The sequence below is a fragment of the Vitis riparia genome, chromosome 14 (genome assembly GCF_004353265.1).
Source record: "Vitis riparia cultivar Riparia Gloire de Montpellier isolate 1030 chromosome 14, EGFV_Vit.rip_1.0, whole genome shotgun sequence".
NCBI classification, from domain to species: Eukaryota; Viridiplantae; Streptophyta; class Magnoliopsida; order Vitales; family Vitaceae; genus Vitis; species Vitis riparia.
The window spans coordinates 2,416,902-2,435,579 of NC_048444.1; the positions used below are offsets into that span (position 1 = coordinate 2,416,902).

The following is an 18,678-nucleotide window of genomic DNA, read 5'->3' on the forward strand; positions in this document are numbered from 1 at the left end:
ATAAAGGTCCTCAGTCAGATTTTTAGGAAGAATAAAATGAAAGTGGGTTTTTTTATTTTTTTTTCTGGCCAAGCCATTATGTTCTTTATGTGGATACAAGTGAATGAGATGGAATCTGAGTACCAGACAAAACCGACCATTTTAATTGAGCAGTCACAGGACCAAAAATGGAAAAACCACCTTCGGTGGTAATTGTTTGATAAAAGTTAAAAGCTGCAACCATCCCAAAATTTCAAAGGGAACTTACTATGAGAAACAAGTACCTATATTTAAAGACCTGGATATGCATCTGGTTGTAGGACAATCAGTGAGGTATGTTTCTCATCTTAATACATGATTCTTTTGTTGTGCTCTAAACATCTCCCATGTCCGGAGAGAGTAAAATCAGGGGACAATTCCCAGCTCCATGTCTCATAATTCTCCAACATCCACTGCCTATTTTCTGAGAACCATGGATCAAATCCATATGATTTGTGGGAAATTTTTCCAACTTTGCTGCCTGACTAGGCTGAATCCATGATCCAAATGGGGACTGAAGAGTAGGGGAATTGTGAAGTTGGAACAGCAACATTGAAAGGAGATGAAAAACTTCATTACAGATTAAAAGTGACGCAAATACAGCTATGCCTCCTACCCAACCGACACTCTGGCTGGTAAGAATGGACTGATTATTTGGTCAATTGTGTAATCTAGCTAATGTTTACCAGCACTGCCCTTGTGGAAACTTTTTACCTTATTGAGTGTGAGAGATGGAGAGCATCTTTCTCCTGTATTAGAGCACCATTATTGCCTGCCCGTGAAGCCTACTCTTTTTGACTTCAAGGGCCATCAGGAGAAGAGTAGAGTCAGGGACTCAGGTATCACGGGGCCGGAGTGTTACCAGTTTTCTTATGGTGCCATAATAGAGACCCGCCATTGATTCCCGTGATCTGGGTGGCGTCAAAGCTTTATCCTTTCAGAAAGTCTCTCTCACACAGGCAGGGCTTGCAAGTTTGGCAAAATGGTGTCCTTTTCAAACTAACAAATCTGTAAATGTTTATGAGAAATTTTTACAGCTACCCACTTCCCACGTGAAGTGCTTGAGGACATTCTGTCACGTACGTGCCCGCCCCGTGAACAGAATCTATTCTGCTTTTAGAGCTGATCAAGGAAAAATATGCACTTCCTCAGTAGCTCCTATCGGAATATAATTGACACTAGACAATTCTTTATAAGATTATCATTTCCCCAAATAAAACCTTGAGATCGTGAATCTTGATGGATGAATAGAACTCATCAGATAACCCCCGTACCAATCATGTATTAGAGGAATGAAAAATGCCATGGGAAGTAAGAACCCACATTTAGAACAAGCAGTAACTGAAGACAACTTTATAATTTATTGAAATCGGGTATATATTCTCCACATAGCATCATAATATAGCTCAGTCTCATGCAACGCGTCCTGGTTGCAAGCCTGTTGGACAACTACCACAGCCTAAATGTTAGCATTTGTAATGAGAGAGCACCCATTGATCTTTGGTCACATCATAGTAATCCACAAAAGTTACCAGATTAGGGAGTTTCACAAATATTCAATTTACATGTTGAACAAGTTGATCCTATATAAAGTGGCAGTCTCCCAATTTAAGGAATGGCCATCAAGTACATTAAATATGTTCTCACTTTTTGATAGGTTATATAAAAGATGTTTTTACATCAACAATAGCATGGATCAGTTAAGCAAAGCATGACTATACTAGGTGTATGATATTTGAACTACACTGAATTTGGGAGTCTTGTAACTGGAGAATTTTTTTCTTTAAGAAGAAAACAAAGAGACATAATGCCCCTAATGATAATACTACCTTCGCCTTATTTTCTTCTCTGGTGTAGCGTGTACTTGTGCCTTGATTCCATAGGTCTTCACCTGAAAATTTTCAAAAGCCTCGGAAATTGCTCCAACCTGTAACATTGTATTGAAAAAGAAAATGTAAACCAGAATAGAGTGGATGCAAAGAGAAATTGTGATGAAACCAAAATAGCATTTTTTTTTTCCACATACCAGTTCAGGCTTTTTGGAGTACACCCTCACTATCATATCTTGATAAGAAGTTGGCAGCAAGTGACTGATGCGATCATCACTTATCGAGAATTTCTCATCACTCTCATAATCCTGAATAGAATTTTCATCCAAGTAAAAAAGTACCAAAGAAAGATGTCTGCATAATCTTGAATTGAAACAGCAGCTCTTAAAAGCTGCCACTGAAGGAACAAAGCTCAGGAAGGGAAATACCACAATAGAAACTGATTAAGAAAGGCTTCCTTTCATCTACTACCTTTTGCAACTGAATGAATATTCATCTCTCAATACATTAGTATATTATTATATACTGAGATATGTCTCCAGAACTAGTCTTGATGCTAGATTGTATTTTCTTGATTAAGTCTATATATCTCAGCCACATTGGAGTTCTCTCATTTTCAATCATATTTTTTCTCAAATTCTTGGACAAAATAGAAAACACAGATCAGAAGTTTCAGATAAAACTGGATAGTCTTTCCATATGATATCTCTAGCTGAAATATGACAGTTACCTTCACATCTAAGTCAGTAGACTTAGTGAAGTTTTTCTTGGATAAGTTTTTCTCAAACATTCCCATTTTTGAAGTGTAATATCTAGACACACTTTACTAACCAATTCCATCCCAGACAGATGGTTCTTTATTCCAGTTAAAGTACAACCAGCAACCTACTGAAAGTACCAAAGGACCAGATGAAGGTTTTCTACCATAGGCATACATTTTGGAAAGTAATGACAAATTGAAAGTGATAGGACATCTGGCCACTTTTACCAACCCTAAAACCGTTGATGGTCTTAGAATTTGATGCTCTGAAGGAGGCCTGTAAATCAACCAGTAATTTTTTGTGGTATTTCTAGATGTCTCCATCATCAAAACATTTGTACTTTGAACATAAAGCAAAAATGTCAATGGATTTTGGCATTACTATAAACAGGGACAATGTTAATCTCTAGCCTTAATCAAGCACATTTAGAAGCTGACAATATTGAGCATAAACAAAAAATAGAATTCATAAGGATTCTGGCAATAAAAGTGAATCTCTATACCTGAAAAAATCTGACTCTGGAAGAGAACATACATGCACAAAAAGAAATTATTGTTAATAACCAAAATGTGATTGCTGCAAGATCAGGTGGGAAAGGTGATCACTTCTTCAGATTCAGCATAAATTCCTACTCTTTTAAAGTACCTTTCAAGAGGGTTATGCTTTCCCCGAGTCAAATCAATCTTGACATTGTCAACAACAACATCCTCTTCTCTTAGTATGGCTCCATTTTTCTGTATATTGAAATAATAAACATAAGTGATATGTTTTGATGTAGCACCGAATACAACATACCTAAATAAACCTGCAAATATGTATATAACTAAGTTTGTGGAAGGACCTGGGAACAAACAATATCTTGCACTGTGACATCTTTGAAATTTTCTAGTTTGTCCCTTGGAACAGCATACTCATTACAGAACTGCCAAAGAAAAGCAAAACAGCAACTTGAACTTAATGCTTTTCAATGCATTAATTCTTAATAACAAGTGCATTAACAATATTCATGTTATAAAGCAAGGCATCCATGATTACCATGCGTACTTGCAAGAAATTATAACTAAGAGCAAAGGAAAAATCAATAAAGTTTCAATACCTGGTATAAATCCCTTCTTCTGATGCGACGTATCAAATCTCTAGACTCCCTTAGCTCCTGGTCTGGAGCTGTTTCAATAGTTTTGATGATTGTGTCATCTAACTGCAATGCCATGAACAAAGTACAGCACTTTTAATGATGTGGCCTGGAAATTATTTAGATATGAAAATAGAAGTAAACAGCTCTCAAAACCTTCCAGTATTGAGCAGGGTCATCAATGTGAGATGAAATTTCTAGATAATCATTTGCCTTCACCAGGGCATCAAGTACCATAAGATCTATTGCCTACAAACAGTAACCCCGTCAGATTGAACATATTAGAGCTTCAAATAGACAGAAGATAACAAATTGAACAGAAAAGGGTTTAAGGTTGAACATACAAAGGCAGAACTACATGTATTACTGACAAACTACTTGCATTTCACACCTTTACTTTTGCATGTGTATACACCGTTCGATACAGATCAGCACGGGTGGCAAATAACTTGTAGATGGTAAGATCTAGCAAAATTATCAAATCATGAGCAGAAGACAATATAGAGCATTTTTTTAAAAAAAATGATGATTGAATTCACCAAAAATACTAACAATCTTTATAACGGTAGCATATCTCATCACCCAAAACCCGCATGCTCTCCATTATCCTGCAAGTGATGAAGACAATATCTGGAGAAATGGTTTTCATTGTATTTAGTTTCCAATTACTTTTATTGTTTGGACATTTCCTTATACACTTCCTGTGCCCCCTTTTCCGCATTCTTTTTACATGAGTTCTTATTCATCTATCAGAAAAAAAAAAAAAAAAAATCTTTCAATTTTATTATAATGTTTTTCTTGCACTTAGTTCAATAACAGTAGTAATAATATGATATTGTGATATCAGAAGTAAGGATATCTAAAAGGAAATAGTTTTAAGCTTCTAGATGGATAAATATAACAATGCATTCAAAAAAGAAATAGAACACTAGAAAAAATTAAAGACTATCTGAGATTTGAGTCAACTAAGATTCAATGGAAAGAAGAATATGTTGAGCAACAAAAGAATTATTCAAAACAAATCTAAAGAATAAAATAAAATAAACCTCTGAAACTCAACGTTGCATCCCAGGCCACAAGCTCTACAGTCTCGGACTATGTAATCAAATCTGCAAATCAATGAAGTTCTCAAAGAATTACAGTTTTGTATCATAACCACATGTTTAATCATTAAACTAAAGGCTGAAACAAAGGAGGGAAGGGTATGAAATTCCAACGGCTGGATCTAGCCAATAAATTTCACTTACTTGTCCACATCAATTCCATTTCGACCATTTGCAACAATATCATACAAGAAATGCTTCTCTCTTGAGCTCTACAGGTGATAACAAAAATAGAACAAAACTACATCAGCAGGCACAAGATGTGTTCAAAAGGTTCTTCCAAATATGCCTAATGGATCATCCAAAAACTTACTTTTGCCTGTGAAGTTCCACAGCTAGCTACTATCATTTCCTGTCAAAATAGAAATCTAAATCATGTTAAAAGAAAAGTTAAATCCATATATAACTCCTGCTTACAAAAGTATACCATGCTTACAATAGTAATACACTGTTTCATTTTACTAATTATCTATCCATATTTATAGGAGGACCAAAATCAATGCAAGTATCAAGGCAAAGTCAATAATATTAGAATTATGAGATGGAACTCAAAGGATACCAGAAAAAAAAAAACTTTCTCAAACCATCCATTGACAAGAAAAGTCAGCACATCCACAACATAAATCAAGAAAACTCTCTTGTAGTTTAAAATTATCAGATTACCCACTTTCACTCCTAAAAGCCAATGAGGTTTTTCATGTGAAGTCAAAAGGATAAAAGAGTCATGAGGCTATTAGAAATTTAGGTTGAGGGTGCAGTGGATAGAGCGGTTATAAATTTCATTATTTACTAAATTCTCATAGGAGAAAGAAATGAGGGTAGATGAATCAACTGGCTCAGTGGAGGAAGAGGAGAAACTAGTTAAGGAGCAAACACATTGTGAGAGCTAGCTCTCTAACCACCATAAAACAAACATTCTTGTTTGCCTAACATGGTTTAGTATCCAGTCATGCAGTAGCGACCATGACTAGATTAAGGATCTAGCAATTACCCACAAATGGATGACTAAATAAGAGAATCTCTTTTAAGAATATTTAAATGGGGGATACCATAGCCTTAAATTTAAAACTCAAAGAAGAAAAAAATAGAGTGAATAATACAAGATGAGACATTTGCACCTATTCAAGTGCTCTACAACTTTCAGCATGTATGTTCTATTAATCCACATGTTTGAAATCATTATACTGTGGTAATATAAGAATACTAGGCACTATATTCAAGAAAAACAATGTGGGAACAAATTACCCCAATAATATCAACTTACTTTAACTTGTTTAATGGTTTCGGAGTCGATGTCAATATGGTGCTCATCAACAATATAGTCAACCATCTTCACTGACATTTGCTCATGAGACCTGGCACATACAAATGTAACATGAAACAAAGAAAATTATCTTTTGTGGCAGAGGAAAGAAGTAAATCAAAACAAGTGGCATTGTGGGAAAGGAGGAACTTATATCCCAGTTTGCTCTGGCACGTGCTCACTACCTCGTGTTATTTCTTTCCTATCTATTTTTCAGCATCATTGGAGAGATGTTTATCCACTACTATTACTTTCAATTCTAGAAAATTTGAGGAATGGTAGGAGTAGAGGATGAATAGGGGCAATCTGAATTATCTGATTTATTATTTGATCAATGATGTGATAGAAGTAATTTTGAAAAATCATAAGTAGAACAAGGGAAATAGAGGTGTTTTGGCTTTCAATAATAATGTTTTACATATATATTTTCCTTTATTGCCTAGCTGAATTCTGATGTACTTGTACGCTAATGAAGGGGAAAGATGCACTCTATTGAAGGATGTAAAGTTTACCATTTGCGGCCACCATGAACACGAGGAAGAAACTCACGTTCAAACAAGTGACTATAAGGTCCATGTCCAATATCATGCAGGAGTCCTGTAAATTGAATGACCAGAGCCAAAGGAAGGAATTAGTTGAATTCAAATAACAGCACTTAGGGAAAATATATATAATTACCTGCAAGTTTCACTGTTCGTATGTCAAAACAATCAATACCAAGCTCAAATCCCTGCAGAGATGGAGGCTTATAAATAACATATTGAAAATTTTAGGTTATGCAGTGATCGTGCAAATAAAAAACAGTTCCATACTTGGTGAGTTTTAAGTTTGTGAATGGCTTCACCAGCAAGCCAATACACCCCAAGAGAATGTTCAAACCTAGAATGCACCGCCCCAGGATAAACCATGTGTGCCATACCTGAAATACATGCAAAAATATTTCAGCAATATCTTTAAGCCTATGCAAGCAGTTTGACAAAGATAATTCATCGAATGCCACAGAGATAGAAAGCAGTTAAAGTCATCACACAATTGTGATCCTGTGTGTAACACAAGCAATATAAACAACCCAGATCCATAAGTGTAGAACCTTTCTTCAAGAAGGTCATCTAATCAAATGTAAACTTATGGATGAAAACCAAGGTGTGGGTGAGACAAATTTATATAATTGGATCATCATCTTATTTTCCATATAAATTGCTCATAACATGGATATCCAAATATACACATATAAAATAAAAGTAAAAATAAATCCATGTGTTTTATCATATTCTCATTAGTACTCCGAGCAGCAGGTTGCTAATTTTTATATAGTAAACAAGCAGTATCATTAATAAGGTAATAAATAGTACACAGTAACATAGGCAAACAAATCACATGTTGAACGACAAATGTTCCTGAAAGCTTTAAAAGTTAGGATTTTAGCCCCCAATCTACATCATGCTTTCTATCAATCTTAAAGAAAAACATGCATAATTTTCACCTATCGCATGCTTTAATTTAAAAGACCAATCTCAAAAGGAATTTGAAATAATTAATGATTAACCATTTATCTTGGCCAAAGATGACCACTAGAAAAAGCTCTTTTCTCGGTGTTTTAGTAAGAATCAAAATCTACCCTTCATTTGACTTTCATTTTGTCCCTTTTGATTGAAAAAGACTCAATGCAGTTGCATGGTCAATCAATTTTAACTTATATTTTCTAATCAGATTCTAGTTTAAGTAAGTTTTAAGTTATTTATTCCTGATTCTTGGATAACAACTTAGTACACTAGTTGGTTAAAAGTGGATTTGAGAATTTATAAATTAACCTACAGGGTACAGCCAAGGTGGTAATGCCCTTTGCTAAACAAGGTATGCCCTGGCTTCTAAGCCCAATCCGATGTCTGTTTCGGTTGATTGAACAGAATTACACCTAATCAATAAAGCATATATAAGAACTGGCAGATTTTGAGTGGCTGTAACAAAACACAATCTTGATAAATGAAACCATGAATCTCGAAGAGAGCAGGATCATTGAACTTCTCTCTTTGGAGGATGAATCTCCAAATAAACCATAAGGCTTGGAATCATTTTCTGCAATAAAATTCATCATTCAAAGATCTAATGATCACTTGTCTTTGACAAATTAGGTTAAAAGTTAACTAAATCTATGATGTTTGTTTTAACTTCCCTGAATTTCAACAAATCTCTGTATCATTTAAGAGTAATATACTATTTTTTTACTTCATAATAACAATAAAAGCATTGGCAGAAAAAAGAAGTTTATTAACAAATTCTATGCTAATAAACTCAATCTGAGATCATAACTCATGAATTAGAATCAAAATCTGGAAAACTCAGAACGACAGTCATAAAAACATAGGACAAAAGGGAAAAGCTCTTAATGCATTTGTCACAACAATCATGAGGGGTCCTTAACCTATCATATAATATCCTAAACCATCTTATAATTAATTAAGCATTATACACAACCTGATTGAGTCCAATAAGAGCCCCTAACAGCAACCTGATTGAAAAAGTAATGAGAGAACTAACAGAACTCCATTCATTATTTCAAGAATTGCAGTATATAAATTTATTTGCAGATTATCCTTCAAGGTTTATGTGTGTTAGATAGTTAACAGTGAGTTGACCAACAGATGGTTGTTACCAGACGATACACGCTGTTGCTCAGTTGTAACCATTCAACCAACATGTCATCATGTTATAGAATTGGTTATTACCCTTGTATAAATAGCTCCTCTGTTCATAGCTTAAATGATTAATGAGAGATCACCTACAAACTTCTTTTTTTGATTGAATTACTGTTGTTATCAATGTGAAATATAAGACGTCCATTGAAGAAATTCTCGAACCTCGCCAAATGTTATATTTCAAATTGGTTTAATTTGGAGCACCTTTTCATGAGAATGGATCAAGAAATAGACAGGGGATGACTCACCAAGTTGTTTTAGATCACGAAGCCTGTACATTGAAATAAAAATAAAAATATCAAAAAATATACAATTACTTCTAGGAAAAATTACGTCATTCCAAGACAACAAAAAGAAAAAAAATGAAAGAAATATATATATAGATTCCTACGCTAGAAAACCTTACATAATTTCAACTTACCTCTGAAACTGTTCAGTGTCCACAAACTTCAAAAACAGCTGTTATCACAGAGAAAATAGAAATCAAATTCAATTGTGTAACTAATTCAATAGGTTTAGATCCCAAATTTCAGTTCGCGAATTATCAGAATAAGCTTAGATGTCAAATTCAAACAAAAACTCCTGCTAAATTATTGTCTCTACTCGCGAACAACTGGTATATATAAAACAATTCAAAAAATACAAAAAAAAAAAAAAAAAAAAGGCACCGTAATCAGTTGAACCGTTCAGACTGATACAGCACCCTACGCTCCAAGCCGGGGAAAAAACATTGTAAAATGTTTTTCTAATCAAGGCAGAGAAAAATTACACATATGGCTGTTCTTTTTCCATTCCTTTCCTTTTCTTTTCTACCGAAACTTTTCAGAGATCATGCTTTGAAATTCCTAAACTCCAAGATTTCCACAAATTAACTCATGCTATCAAACTCTAATTCCAGAAAATAAAAAAAGTAACCGAAGAAAAGAGAAACAAACAATCACAGAATGAAATCAAAACCGAGAGCAGAGACAGCAAAAGAAGCTCGTACTGGATCAAGGTAAATGTTGCCGTGGACATTGTCGTGAATATGCTTGGAGAATCTGAAATCCTGAGAGCAAGCGAAGCTGTGAATTGAAGGCAAGGAAACGTCGCCGTTGCAGTGAGCTCCCATTACCTTCCCCCCTTAAGAAACCTAATCCAAAAAACTAGGGATTTCTAACCGGAAATGGAGAAAGGCGAATGACTGAATGAGGATGAGTGTATTGCAGGAAATGTGGAGTGGTGGGTGCCGCCAGCAGGTCATATTTATAGTGCTGAAAAGCGGGAACCAATTATGAAATATTCCTTTTTCACTATTTTCCCAATTTTTATATTTTTATTTTTTAGGCTCACTTATTACAGACGCCCTTATGGCCTTATCTTGTTTGTTCCTGTCGGCCCATCGTGTTACACATGCAATAATAGATGATAATTTAAGATTTTGTTTTGGAAGCAATTATTTTATTTCAATGATTTTTCGAAGTAATATTGGGTAGACACTTTTATCAATTAAAAAAAATATTATTAAAAAACATTTTTACATTTAAATATTAACTAATTCTTCGAAACAACATTTAAAAAAACATTAATGAATAAAATAAGATTTCATTTGAAAGTGCTTTTAAAAAACATTCTCAACCTAAAAAGCGTTTTTGAAGAAAAGTAAGATGTTTGGTAAAATTTGAAGAAATATTTTAGGTTAAAAAAATTTTGACACTACATAAGTATAAGTTTCTCTTAATTTTGTATATATGTTTTAAAACCCGTGAGAATCATTTGAGCTCAGAATAACAAGAAAGTTCCTAATATCATATAAGTATGATCTCCTTTTAATAAAATCCACAATATCCACATGAGGGTTGTTATAGAAATACTATCAAATACATATTTTTAAATATTATAAAAATGTGAATATTTCAAGAAAAAGGCTACAAAAAAAATAGATGAAAATTTCTCCGTCTAAATTAGGAATGTTAATAAGTTAAATATATTCTCATCTTTGTTCCAAACTTAAATGGGTTCCAAAAATAACAAAATTGGATTTATTCAAAATGTTAGTTATATCAAAAATTAAAAATAAATTAATTAATTAAATGTTTGTTTGAATACACTAAACACAATCATATGCCTAAACACAATCTAAAGTTTTAAAATTTTTGAATTACTTTAAATTTTAAAATTTTTTAAAATAACTTTTGTTATACTTTATTTTTCAAAGAATTTAATTTTTTATTTTTATGTTACACAAAATTAAAAATTAAAATAAAAGTATGTTAAACTTAAGTTGACTTTTAAGAAATCATAAATAGATTAATAATGCGTTTGTAAAGCATGCATGGGATGGGGGCTTCATAAACTTGAAGATTCAATAGTAGAAGGAAAGTGATGATATGGAGAAGCATTGAGAACCACACCTCCACTAAATCAATAAAGATATTGTCAATGTCACATGCTAACCTTTTGAGCAAGTGATAATCGTGGGAGAAACGACACAAATATATAAAGAAAATAAAAATATATAGCATGTTGTGACATTTAAATTTTTTTTAAGGGATGTGGACGTCACTCTCAAATATGAGTGGACACCTTCAAAGGTGAATTGTCCTTCACTTGAAAAGAAAAATGGGTACATACACATTTCTTCAAACTTCGTGAGAAAGTTTCCTTCATAGCTTTTTCATAGTATAATCAAATTTTAATACGAGGATACTTGACTATGAAGCAACCCATGAAAGTACTCAAAGAGTCGACCATGTAGACTAAAGGCTCCAACTTGGCATATAAGATTGGGCAAGGGTTCGAGTTCTACAAGTAGTTGGTGCAATCACCATACTACTCCCCCCATGGTATGTTACTGTGAAACCAAAGTTTAATTAATCTTGATTTTGATAATAACAAAATAAGGTTTAGAACTAATGATCATATTTTAAGTGTGATTAGACAAGACGATTTCCAAAGTGATAATCACAAAAACAAATCATGTTAAGAAGAAATCATGAAAAAGAAGACCACCTCAAAGAGAAGAGTTTTTCAAGACCCAAGTTTCATAAGATCTCTTTGTAAGGTTGTTGGTGTACTAGGACTTTCATGCATTTCATTCTTTATTTATGCACCAAAATCATACAAGAGTAATATTATTTTAAATATCTTAAGAATTGAATGATTTCATGTTTTCAACTAAAACCTTGTGTTAAATGATTTTCAAACTTGTGTTAAAAGGTTTTAAGTTGAAAAATGTTAGGTGTTGAGCCAAAAAATGGTTCAACCGGTTTAACCGGTCAACCAGTTGTGCTCGTCCGATTGAGGACCGATTGAAGGAGGCCAAAAATTTTCTCTCTCTCCCAGTGACCTTCTCTTCCCGGTCAAGGTTGAACCTCAACCGGTTGAACCCCAAACGGCTAGTTTGACTTTTCTCTTCTATAAAAATGCTTCAATCTTTATTGTTTCAAGAGCTTAACCTTCCCAAATCTTTCTTGATTATATTTGAGCCTTAGAAGAGTATTTTTTAGTGCACCATTATTTCAAAACTTACATATCTTTAGTGCACCATTCAATCCTAATTTTTCTTGTATCATTTGAGCTTAAAGTTCTTGTGCTAGGATTTTTGAGAGATCATTCATTTGTAAATCTTTGAGAGGAAGTTTCTCAAGTGTGGGGTATCACTTGAGGGGTTGTTCAAGAGTGGGATATCTCTTGATAAGTGTAAAAGGTGTTTGGAGCCAAAAGTCCAAGATGGTGAATTGGAACCGTAATCCAATTGTATTGTTTGGTGGTTTGGTTTGGAAACCTTGGATTAGTGGAACCTCAAGCTTGAGATTGAAGCTAGAGGAGAGTGGATGTAGACCGAGTTGCGCCGAACCAATATAAACTTTTGTGTTTGCATTATCTCTTCCCTACTCTTTAATTTATATGCAATTGTCTTTATATTGCTTATCATATACTTGCATATAATTATCTCTTAAATTTACATAGTTTAAACTTGAGAAAAGAGACCATCCTCCTATTCACCCCTCCTCTAGAGTAATTACCATAGGTTGGATTAACCTCAATTTCCTAACAGTTACATTTTTATCATAGTTGAATGACTATTATACTCACAAAGTGTACATGCAAGTTTTCTGCGATGGACTACTAATTAATTATTAGCGTGCATGATATATATATATAAATCCTACAATTTTTTGGGAAATTTGATTGTTCAATATAGTATCAAAGTTTTATTTGATGAAATGTCATATGTTAGTATTTCTTCAAATTATTACGTCAAAAAAATTATACATGAAGAGGATGTTACGTTGCATGATATATTCCGTCCAAAATACATTTGAAATTCAAAATTGCATCAACCTATAAACATTATCCACTTGATGGTCTAATGATTGAATCCTTTAACATTTTTAAATCAAGTACCTTTCCTCTTTAAATCATATTATGCTTCTAGAAAACACAAATTTGATAAAGATGAAATTTTTTTAATCTCTATCATGATTGACAAATGCCTTTTATTTGTCAACTTTGTTTCATCATCCAAGTCCATTAGCAACTTTTAGTCATCAACTTAGCTTAATTTTGAGTATGAAGTCTACCAAAATTTGACTTTTAACACTTGCTTATGCTTGTATTGCACATCAAACTTTCCCAATTTTGATGAACCATCTAACCATCTTCAAAAATAGTCTAGATTATGGAGCACCAAGCGGATTGACTACTTCTTTAATAACATAACAACATGAGCTTGAAAATAGGATCCCGATTTCTTAACTGTCATAATTAATGTTATAATCAAACACTCTAAGGACATGTATTGCAACTTAAAATGGTCACCTGTTGTAATTGTTATAACTCCCTAATACCAATTTACATATTCTTAAAAACCCATGTCAAAACTCCACAATAATATTTCCTTATTCCAATCGAATGACATAACATCTCCATAAACCCTATGTCTAACAAGAAATAATATCTTTTGGTGATAGATTAATGAAATCGTTTTTATTTGGTGTATCCAGTTTTTTACAAGGATCACACTATTAGGTGAGCTAACATAAAAAACTAAGAAATTCACTTTAACGATCATAAGAAGCATTAGTTGATAAATTAACCTCTCACTTAAGACATGAATTGTTGAATCCAACCACTAAACAACTACTTAAAGTTAGCTAAATTATAACAATCCCCATTTTATAAAAGATCGATACAAACAAAACATTACTAAGTTGTCATTACACAAATGAGTTGTTCTCTTATGACAAATTTGTTTAAAAATATGGTCTCCACTTTTAGGTTTTTGGATACTTATTGGACAGACTTTAATTTAGACTTGATTAACCTACTTTATGTTGGTCATTTAACTTGCCAAACTTCCCCTATGAATGGCTAAAATAACCCTTCACTATTCATTGCTTTGCAATTTATCCTCTACTTTATCCGATTTATGAGCTTCTTGAATCATCTCATCATTCTTCACCAAGAACTTCCTCAATTCCTCTCTCCTCAAATATATTTTAACTACATGTTTCAAACCACCATATTCCTCGATGGTATAAGCAATACCTACTTCTATCTACTTAAAAGGATCTCTTTCATGTTGTGAAGATTATTGAAAATCCTAAAGTTTACATCATTCTAGAAGAACATAGGAGTAGGGTGCATTTCATTTTGAAAAAGATGTCTCAAGATTTTTTCCTTGCAAGTCATATTTTCGATAACTAAAGCACACTAGCACCAAGAGATTGCTTATTATTCTTTGTACTAGTGGCAATTATAACTTTAGGCAATGAAACCACCATGTCTTCCTCCCTACCATCGACTTTTTCTTGTGCTAGGAATTATACAGAGTTTATGGCCAAAGTAGTTTATTTGTAAAAAAAAATGATAAGAATAGCATCCATTTGAAAATATTTGTCAAAGTAGTCTTCTTTGTCCACGTAAGCATCCACATGGATTTTAAGTGTATAAAACCACCGTTGGTGACCGTGGTTTTAAAACTTATAGAAATTTCCTTAAAACCACAATTTGTAACTGTGGTTTTACAATTTCTCTTAGAACCACAGTTACTAACTGTGGTTTTAAAAGAACTATCCTTAAAACCACAGTTACAAACTGTGGTTTTGCAATTTCCCTTAAAACCACAGTTAGTAACTGTGGTTTTACAATTATTTTTAATCTTTCCCCGTTTTAATAGTGTTATAATTTTAATATTATTTTTAAAATATTTTTTTATCAAAACAACCATAAAACCACAGTTAGTAACTGTGGTTTTACAATTTCTCTTAGAACCACAGTTAGTAACTGTGGTTTTACAATTTCCCTTAAAACCACAGTTACTAACTGTGGTTTTATGGTTGTTTTGATAAAAAATATTTTAAAAATAATATTAAAATTATAACACTATTAAAACGGGGAAAGATTAAAAATAATTGTAAAACCACAGTTACTAACTGTGGTTTTAAGGGAAATTGCAAAACCACAGTTTGTAACTGTGGTTTTAAGGATAGTTCTTTTAAAACCACAGTTAGTAACTGTGGTTCTAAGAGAAATTGTAAAACCACAGTTACAAACTGTGGTTTTAAGGAAATTTCTATAAGTTTTAAAACCACAGTTACCAACGGTGGTTTTATACACTTAAAATCCATGTGGATGCTTACATGGACAAAGAAGACTACTTTGACAAATATTTTCAAATGGATACTATTCTTATCATTTTTTTTTACAAATAAACTACTTTGGCCATAAACTCAATTATACAAGTCGAAGTTGATGAGACGCGACCCTCATCTCTTTACCTTTCTTCATCAATCATCTTCATATTAAAAAGTGAATCCACGTCCTTCGTTTGTCGACATCTATACAAACCTTGAACATTGTGCAAAGCTCCACAACCATAAAAATAGAGCCACTTGGCAAATTGTAAACCAAAGCAACTTTGGACCCTCGAGACTTGATGGGAATGCCTTACACATGGGCACTATAGGAGTAGCAAAAAGATTCCTTCATGGTAGATGTGTTAAAGGCAACAACATTAACAAAGGATGCAACCACAAAAAGCAAATCTTTATTTAATTAAAATTTTAAAAAATATTAATTTTAATTTTAATAAAAATATATTCAAATTATAATCTCTAAATATAAAATTTAGGTATGGTATGTATTTAATTTATTTTTTAATTTTTAAAATTTTCAATTACCCCTTTACGATATAAATCCAACCACAACTTATTTTATTAATATATTTCCTTCATAACTTTAGGTTTCAATCATATTTCATTCCCCCCTTCTTTTTGGCACATCAAATGTCTTATCTTGGTTGAATGAAATAAATATGAGACAACTTTACCACTATTTGCTCGTACGTCTCATCAATTCATCCTTTTTCTTCACAATAACACATCTCATCAATTAATTTTGTTACTATATACTTTGCACCTTTTATATTATGAGGATGTTTAGGTCTTCTTTTTTTTTTTTTTTTTTTTTGTACATTTTCCAAACCAATTTTTTTTATTAATAGAATTTTTAATTCCAAAAGAAAATTTTTTAAAAAATATGTGTATAATATAATTTAAAGTAATATTACTAGGTACATTATTTAATATAATAATTAATATATACAAAATGTTTCTACATCTTTAATAGCATAACATAATATTCTTTTATTTATAATATTTAAATTAATGTTATTTAGGAGTAATGATACTCATTTTCAGGGTTACAACATGGGTCAATGGGTGTTATTTGAATTAAGAAATAACACATCAAACTTCAATTTAACCCAACATTTAATTCAAGGTAAACTCAACTCAATCTTATTTTTTCTTGAGTTGAGTTTGCATTAGTTAGACTTGAGTTGGTTGTATTGATCAAATTGTATGATTCAATATTCATTTACGATGTTTTTTAAAAACATTTTTTGTATATTTATATCAAAATTTAAATAATAAATAAAACAAAACTTCATGATAATTACAAAAAAACGAAAATAAATTTATAAATTTTTCTAATATATATATGATATAATATAGTTTGATATTTTTTCATAAAAATAAAAAAATTTTATGAAATTCTAATTTAGGTTAGGCTTGAGTTAACCATCAACCCGACCAACTCACTCAAATTGCAATTCTATTTATTTTAAATTAGAGGGGAGATAAGTAAAAAATAGCAAACGAGAAAAGCTTGAAAGGTATTTGATAAAATTTTTAACTAATAGTGGTTAAAATTATTTAGCTAAAACCCTAAGGAAAATAAATAAAAATAACTCTTTAAAAAGTTAAGGTATAAAAAAAGTTTCTACCTTAAATTTTAAAGTTTTTCAAAGTGTATATATATGTACTGAATTCTGAAGGCCCACTAAATTATTTAAACCCATGAATGTATATATACCTACTGAATTCTGAAGACCCACTAAATTATTTGAACCCATGAATGTTCCTTGAGAAGGCTTTAAGGAGTCAATTTTATTAATGAATTTTGTAGACATAAAAAAATTAGTATATTAAATTACCACTAATTTGGTCTTCTAAAAAAAAAAAAAAATTGATGTCGGCAAAGGATGGAATATGCTATGGGATTTGGCTATCCCACCAAAGATAAAATTATTTCTATGGCGTGCTTGCAAATGATGTCTACCTACCAGGTTTGCTCTCTATGCACGAGGTATGCCTGTGACTGATACGTGTGTACTCTGTGGAGGATATGAGGATGATTTAATGCATTTTTTTTCTCTCCTGTCCGTTTGCTCTTTCATGTTGGTCACAAGTTGATTTGATTCCCTTAGTTAATGGTGCCTCTTCTTTTCTTGACTGGATTTTCATGCTCCTCACTAATGTTGATAAAGAAGTGGTGGGGCATGTTGGGTCTATCATTTGGGGTATATGGAGGCAGAGAAACTCCTTGTTATGGAATAATAGTGCCTCATCTCCTACTCAAACAATCTCTACTAGCTTATCGTTCCTAAAATATTGGTTAGATGCAAGATTGGGTTTTGATCAAAAGCTTTCTAATGGAAATGCCAACACTCAGGTCAAATGGAGTAAACCTTCCCCGGGAATGTTGAAATGTAATGTGGATGCAGCGATTTTCTCAGAACATCAAACCATCGGGCTGGGTGTGATTCTACGAAATGAATTCGGCTATGTTGTTGGTTGCTACTCTAAGACTGTTAATGGTGTGAGTTCTCCTAAGGAGGCTGAAGCTTTGGGGTTACATGAAGCTACAAGATGGCTATCGGAGCTGCGTGTTTCAAATGTTATAATAGAATTGGATGTTAAAGGTGTTTATGATGCATTTTACTCTAAAGCTCTTGATAGGTCTGAATTTGGCATGCTTATTCAAGACTGTAAATCTCTATTTCTAGATCAAAGTTTTACTCTATGTCATGTGAAAAGGCAAGCTAATGCTATTGCTGATGCTCTTGCAAAAACAGCAAGCTCTTTTGCTAGTCCAAGTTTTTGGCGGGATGCTCCACCTCTATTAGGAGCTATCTTAGCCTCTGATGTTTCTATTTCTTCTCATTAGTAAGATCTATCATTATTTCAATAAAAAATAAAAAATCATTTTATGGATAAGTCTATCTCATTTCCAACTATAAAAATGATAATAATAAGAATAATAATAATAATAATAATAATAAGAAAATTATTACTAGAAAATTATTACTATTATTATTATCTTGTTGGTAAAACCTCCCGAGAAGAAAATTTTAGGAGAATTCAAAGGTAACTTCGTATGGGAATTCATCAAATCTCCCTGCAAGTTCGATAAGCGGCAAAAGAACTAATACACTCCCTCGATTGACCTTCGAAATCAAGAAAACGTCATCGTTATCTTCCAAAGTGTGATCAAGGCAAAAGAATCAG

The 18,678-nt window shown here is 32.5% G+C and overlaps 1 protein-coding gene across 1 annotated transcript; it reads right to left on the reverse strand.

Annotated features, from left to right (window-relative positions):
* Nucleotides 1–1,562: 1,562 nt before the first annotated feature.
* Nucleotides 1,563–10,057, reverse strand: LOC117930201 (deoxynucleoside triphosphate triphosphohydrolase SAMHD1 homolog). The gene is made up of 19 exons (XM_034850716.1): nucleotides 9,831–10,057; nucleotides 9,264–9,301; nucleotides 9,091–9,113; nucleotides 6,959–7,065; nucleotides 6,825–6,876; nucleotides 6,659–6,743; nucleotides 6,108–6,198; nucleotides 5,157–5,195; nucleotides 4,988–5,055; nucleotides 4,787–4,849; nucleotides 4,293–4,348; nucleotides 4,132–4,205; nucleotides 3,897–3,989; nucleotides 3,705–3,806; nucleotides 3,450–3,530; nucleotides 3,254–3,342; nucleotides 3,111–3,126; nucleotides 2,045–2,155; nucleotides 1,563–1,945 (listed from the first exon to the last, which is right to left on the reverse strand). Exons 1-19 carry the CDS (start codon nucleotides 9,951–9,953, stop codon nucleotides 1,844–1,846), a joined length of 1,413 nt encoding a protein of 470 aa, XP_034706607.1. The 5' UTR covers nucleotides 9,954–10,057; the 3' UTR covers nucleotides 1,563–1,843.
* Between the last annotated feature and the right edge of the window lie 8,621 nt (nucleotides 10,058–18,678).

Bases quoted from the DNA above. Each gene is read 5' to 3' on its own strand.
- LOC117930201 (XM_034850716.1), bottom strand. From the start codon at position 9,953: ATGGGAGCTCACTGCAACGGCGACGTTTCCTTGCCTTCAATTCACAGC. The intron at 9,114-9,263 runs GTAAGTTGAAAT...TTCAATGTACAG, and splicing joins GACACTGAACAGTTTCAGAG to GCTTCGTGATCTAAAACAAC. The intron at 5,056-5,156 runs GTAAGTTTTTGG...TATCACCTGTAG, and splicing joins GTGGAACTTCACAGGCAAAA to AGCTCAAGAGAGAAGCATTT.